Raw genomic sequence first — 5,191 nt, forward strand, 5'->3', positions numbered from 1 at the left:
GCATTTTTGCATTCCATATCATGCATTGGTAGTCCAAATTAGTTTAATTTTGATTTAGTACCAACTTAGTGAAATTCTCGATTTTGTACTGTGTCAAGGTGGTGAGTCCTCCAGTAAAGGCAAGGAAATTGCATCCGAGGACCAGTAGACAGAGTGCTTCGAAAGTCTGCATTCTAGACATAGTGAGTAAACTTATTATCGTCTTAATTATCTATAGTAGTTTTATACAACTGTGTGATTTTATGGAAAATGGGTTTAAATGGTAAATTGCTATGTTTTAGGAGAAATTGTGATTTTATAAAATGATTTTATAAATTTGCTGAAAAATCGAATACTGGTTTTGAAAATAGAGTAATTGGAGACTGTCTGCTTGTGTTGTAAATTTATGGTTTTAAATTGAATGGCTTATGACAATATATGAGCATGAATGGCTAAATTGATTTTGGTGTCAGAATTATTTGTATTGTGTATTCAGCCTTGAGAGGCTAGATTGCGATAAATTGTTATGTCATGCTAGAATGAATTTTATTAAATTGGTGGAGTATATATTAATTATTTACTGCAGAGGGGGTTCCGTGGACCAGCCTATTAGAGGGGCACGGTAAACTTCATTATATTATTACCTCGAACGGAGAGGCGCGTAGGGTATCTCCTGGGGTAAAGCTTAGGGTTCACTTCACGCCAAACCACCACGTGAAGGGGAACTCAGCCAACGCCAAGGAACGGCTGTATTTTTCTCAAACTAAAATATATTTTAAGTGTATACAAAATTTTAATAGCCTTGGCGGACTCGGTTAGATGCCCTGCGCAAGGTATCACCGAGTATGAGTTTTGGCACGAGCCAAAGTTTTAAGAAATTCATAAGCCAAGTTGATTACTCGATTTATATGGATTGATTTTATTTGGTTGAAATGAACTGAAAGGTAATGAAATTACGGTATGATGACTTATTTTAATTGTCTCCATTTACTCGGCTTTAGATACTTTAAATTGTATCTGTTTACTCACTGGGATTATAAAATCTCACCCCTTCTTCCTATACATTTTTCAGGTTCAGGACAGTTTGTAGATAGTCGAGTAGGACGAGAACTAAGCTCGAAACTGCATTATAGAAAGTAAGAGTTCACAGTCTTACATCCTCTTGGTCAATTGGAGCCCACGTGTCATTGCAGATCAAAACTTATATTTTGGTTATCTGTATTTCTATTCATACAATTTTTACTTTACTTTCATGTGCGAAAAATTATTTACGAATATTTCTATAAAAATTTATTTTATAAGAAAATAGAATATTTTATTAATTATTTTTGAATAGTACTAGTTGTTAACAATTTGCTTTCAAATGAACGTTTTAGATACTTATTTTGTTTTTAAATCATTAAATATATATTTTCTGCTTACCTATTACATTTTTAGCAAGTTTTGCGATTTTTGACAAAAAATTACGAAAATGCCCCCATGAGCCAGAAAATAATATTTTATTATTCTTATTTGAAAATGACTTATGATTTTTTTAAATGCGAGATTTAATAATTGTTGCTCACCGGGGAGATGCGGAAGTTGATGCTAAGCCTTGCGGGGTTTCAATCGGCATTCGGGGTGAAGAATGTCTGTCGAGCCTCGCGGCGGTTGTCATGGGCTCGATGGGGAGTTCCGGGTCGTGACAATATTAAAACTAAAAAGTGATTTATTTCAGAATAGACAAATATGGTCCAATGTATCTCATGCTCAAAACCTATTGAATTATTAGGCAAACCAATTCTAATTTAATTAAGTTATAAACAAATTTTTATTAATTTCAATGAATGTACTTGAAACTTCCAAATTGTACTTTCTTTTTTTTTGGGTGGGTCAGTTAAAGGTAAAAAGGTATTGGGCTCAGGCTTGTGTTGTCAAACTCTTGTTTGCGTGGCATATCACCATTTTCACCCATAAAGCCCAGCCCTATGGCCCTTCCGATGACACCCACAAATTTTAAAATTTCAAGGAAATTAAAAAAAAAAAAAAGGTTAGAATGGGTGGGGGAGGGGGGGTGGGGGTGGCTTAAGGCAGCTGATCACAATTTGAGGACCGATTTTATTATGCCTAGAGAAAAAAGAATACTATCATACTTTAGCTCTACTAAAATTTCACATTACTATCAGAAGATTTGAGAAGAGCTGGTAATTCATTTTACGATAGCTGGTTCTTATGGTGTAACTTAAATTTTAACTTATAAATTAGTTAATACGAATATAATACATTTAATTAATCATGTTAAAATTGACATTAACATTAATACAACATGTTTATTATACAAACTATACACGATTACACAATTAACATGTTTAAATACAATTGATATATTTAGACACATCAAGATTTTACTCATTTAAAAATGACTAACTTATTTATGTATATTAAACATTAATAATTCAATAAACAAGTTTAAACGGATTAAATAAAATATGTTGAATAATGTACACAGGTTAAGGGTGTCAACTTGTTTAAAAACGAATATTTTCTCATCATAAATAGATTTACATGAAATCCAAAGCTCATTTAATTTTGTATTATATTAATGAATCATGTCTACAATTATCAAGTCTAGATTTGAGATTTTGCATCTTAAACGAAGAAACAGAATGCAACGCACTCAGATTTTGCTTCACAATTGTTACATTTTCAGATGAATTCTCCAAACACTTTTTATGATTTTAACTTTTCTCGCATGTAATTGTGTGATTTCGTTTTTGTCTAATTAAAACTCAATAACTAATTTTTTCTCAATTAACATCGTGTAGAGGATTAGGCTCTTTTCACGTATGCTTTACCGAGGAAAGAAAATACCAATTAAATTTGTGAAGGACTTGTTGTATATATGTTGGACTAATTTCAAAATGAATGGCGAAAACAGAGAGAAGGGCCTTGATTTTGTAATGTGACTTGAAAAATGGAAGAAAATTGTTCATTCACTACAAAAAAAAATTTGTGAATCAAATAACAATTCAAGCTCTGAGTTGGAAATAATTACCCCTGCACTTTCAAAACAAAACAATTTACTCCATCGGATGAAAGCTTCATGTGCTTCACATCGCCTCCTTTTCTTTCTAGCTTGTCTCTTCCTTTCCTTGCATCCGAAGCCAAATGCTGCCTGAACATGGCAATGAAAGCTTCCACTCTCTCATTCAGCTCCTCCTTTGACAGCTTGGGAAGCTCATTGTTTTGTTCAACCGCCGCCTCTTTCTCTAGTTTACCCTCAGCTTCGTTGCTTCTTTTGTTTGACTCGACGGGGTCTTGTTTGCATGCTTCAACTTCATTGGACGATTTGCAATCCCCGCTTTGCTTCTTCGTTTCTTCGTCATTGTTCTTGCTTTCTGGGTTTTGGGTTGAAGTGATTGGGTTCACGGAAGTTAAAAAAATAGCTAAAAGCACAAGGTTTAACACAAGAAACACCCAAGCTCGCCATTGTTCAACAAGAAACAAGGGCAAATCACGTTTGAAGCAGACCATTAAGAGTAGTAACCCGGCTGTAAACAGAGCTGTATTCACACTCTCATTTGCGTTTCCCCTTTGGCAGTACTCCTCCTCTTTCTTCCCCTCCATGTGTCTCGTTTGAAATGTATACCTTAGTGTTTTTACTTGTTAAAAGGTGACCAAATGGAGTTAGTTATATACACCATGACTGTTAAAATGGGAAAGCAAAAGTAAAAACTATGAATCACCCTGAAAGATGGGGAATTTGCGTGAACGCCACTAGTGGGAATCCCTGTGCCCCTGGCTCCACCAGCTCAGAGTAGCAGAGGCAAAACAAGGGAAAGGCTGTGAAGAAAAGAGAAGGAAGACAAGAAAACATGATGTAAACAAACTTGCAGTAACCCTAATTATGATTCCTCTCGAACTTAGGATTTAGTCATGTAAGTTTGTGTATGTCATATGTTGGGGGGCAGTGGGCCCAAAATCCATTTGTTCAATTTACCTACACATAACAATGGCAAAAAGCATGATTAAGTGTCCACAAACAAGGAGAGAAATGGCAAGCAGGATGGGGTTGAGGGAATTGATGAAATGCTGTGTGCAGGACGGATTACAGCAATCATTAGTTATGGTAAATGTATTGTCAAAATTTACAAAAGCAGAACAATCCAATAATCTGTTACTCCCCCGCATGCCTTTTAACCAAAGACAAAGAGATTGAAAAAGCAGAAATGGGAGCAGAGCTTTGCCGGCTTGTGACCAAACAACAGATTGGAAAAGTGAAGCTCCTCAGCACGCGCTTGCCTTTTAAGACCACATCATACGAAAACGACCCCACTTGTCCCATTTCTCAACAATTTTTAAACAAATATTAAATAATTACTTTAAGACAAAGGGGATTAATCTGTGGGTGCTTTTTCTTTTTCTAAAATATGTTTTATTTGTTGTTTTCCGTTTTGGATTTTAGTTTATTTTTCGAAGGTTGTAGGTGTAGTTTTGTCTGGAAATGGCATCAGCTGTGTATGATGTCTTGTGGGGAACTTTGTATAGGTTGTGAAAGGAGTCAGATGCCCCTGGGTTATTTTGTAAGCTGTTACTGGGCAGGATCTGGTGTACAGTGTATTTTCTTGCCTGGTTTTTTTTAAGGCTGATGTTATAGGTTTGGGATTGCCCAGTTGCAGCAGGGAGTGGTAGCCTGTGTACAGAGATTGAAAGGCTGTTTTCTAGAGAAGATTTTGGACTGTTATTATACTAGGGACAAAGTACTACAGAACAAAATCATCTTTGTACTGAACCCAGAGGTGAATCTGATATCAATATACTTTTGAACTTTCAAAACAAAACATGTTAAGCACTAGCATGCAAGATTGATCTTCTTGATTCGCGGTTTTGCTAACGGTCCATGGCATCCAAAAAGCTTTAGCAGATCATAATTAACATTCCATAAATCTAAAAATTAAGATTTTTTAATTTTATAAATTTCACATAAATTATTTGTAGTATGATTTTTTTTACATAATATTTGTAGTATGATATATATATATATATAGAGAGAGAGAGAGAGAGAGTATGTTTTACTAGTGTTCCCACGAGAATAACAATCTTAAATTTTTAATTAATTTTTCACTAAAAATACGGTAAGACACTTATATTTAAAAGCATTATTTTTTGCATTTAAACCTTAAATTTTGTTCACACACTTGAGTTCAGCTCGTAAACGGAATAAAAAAAAATA

General features: G+C 34.6%; 1 protein-coding gene across 1 annotated transcript; it reads right to left on the bottom strand.

Moving 5' to 3' along the window:
- Positions 1-2,914: 2,914 nt before the first annotated feature.
- LOC18601377 (Putative membrane lipoprotein) lies at positions 2,915-3,815 on the bottom strand. Its single transcript, XM_018119293.2, has one exon. The coding sequence runs from the start codon at positions 3,583-3,585 to the stop codon at positions 3,010-3,012; it is 576 nt and encodes a 191-aa protein (XP_017974782.1). The 5' UTR covers positions 3,586-3,815; the 3' UTR covers positions 2,915-3,009.
- Positions 3,816-5,191: the final 1,376 nt, after the last annotated feature.

This window comes from Theobroma cacao, chromosome 4 (genome assembly GCF_053813885.1).
Source record: "Theobroma cacao isolate CCN51 chromosome 4, ASM5381388v1, whole genome shotgun sequence".
NCBI lineage: Eukaryota > Viridiplantae > Streptophyta > Magnoliopsida > Malvales > Malvaceae > Theobroma > Theobroma cacao.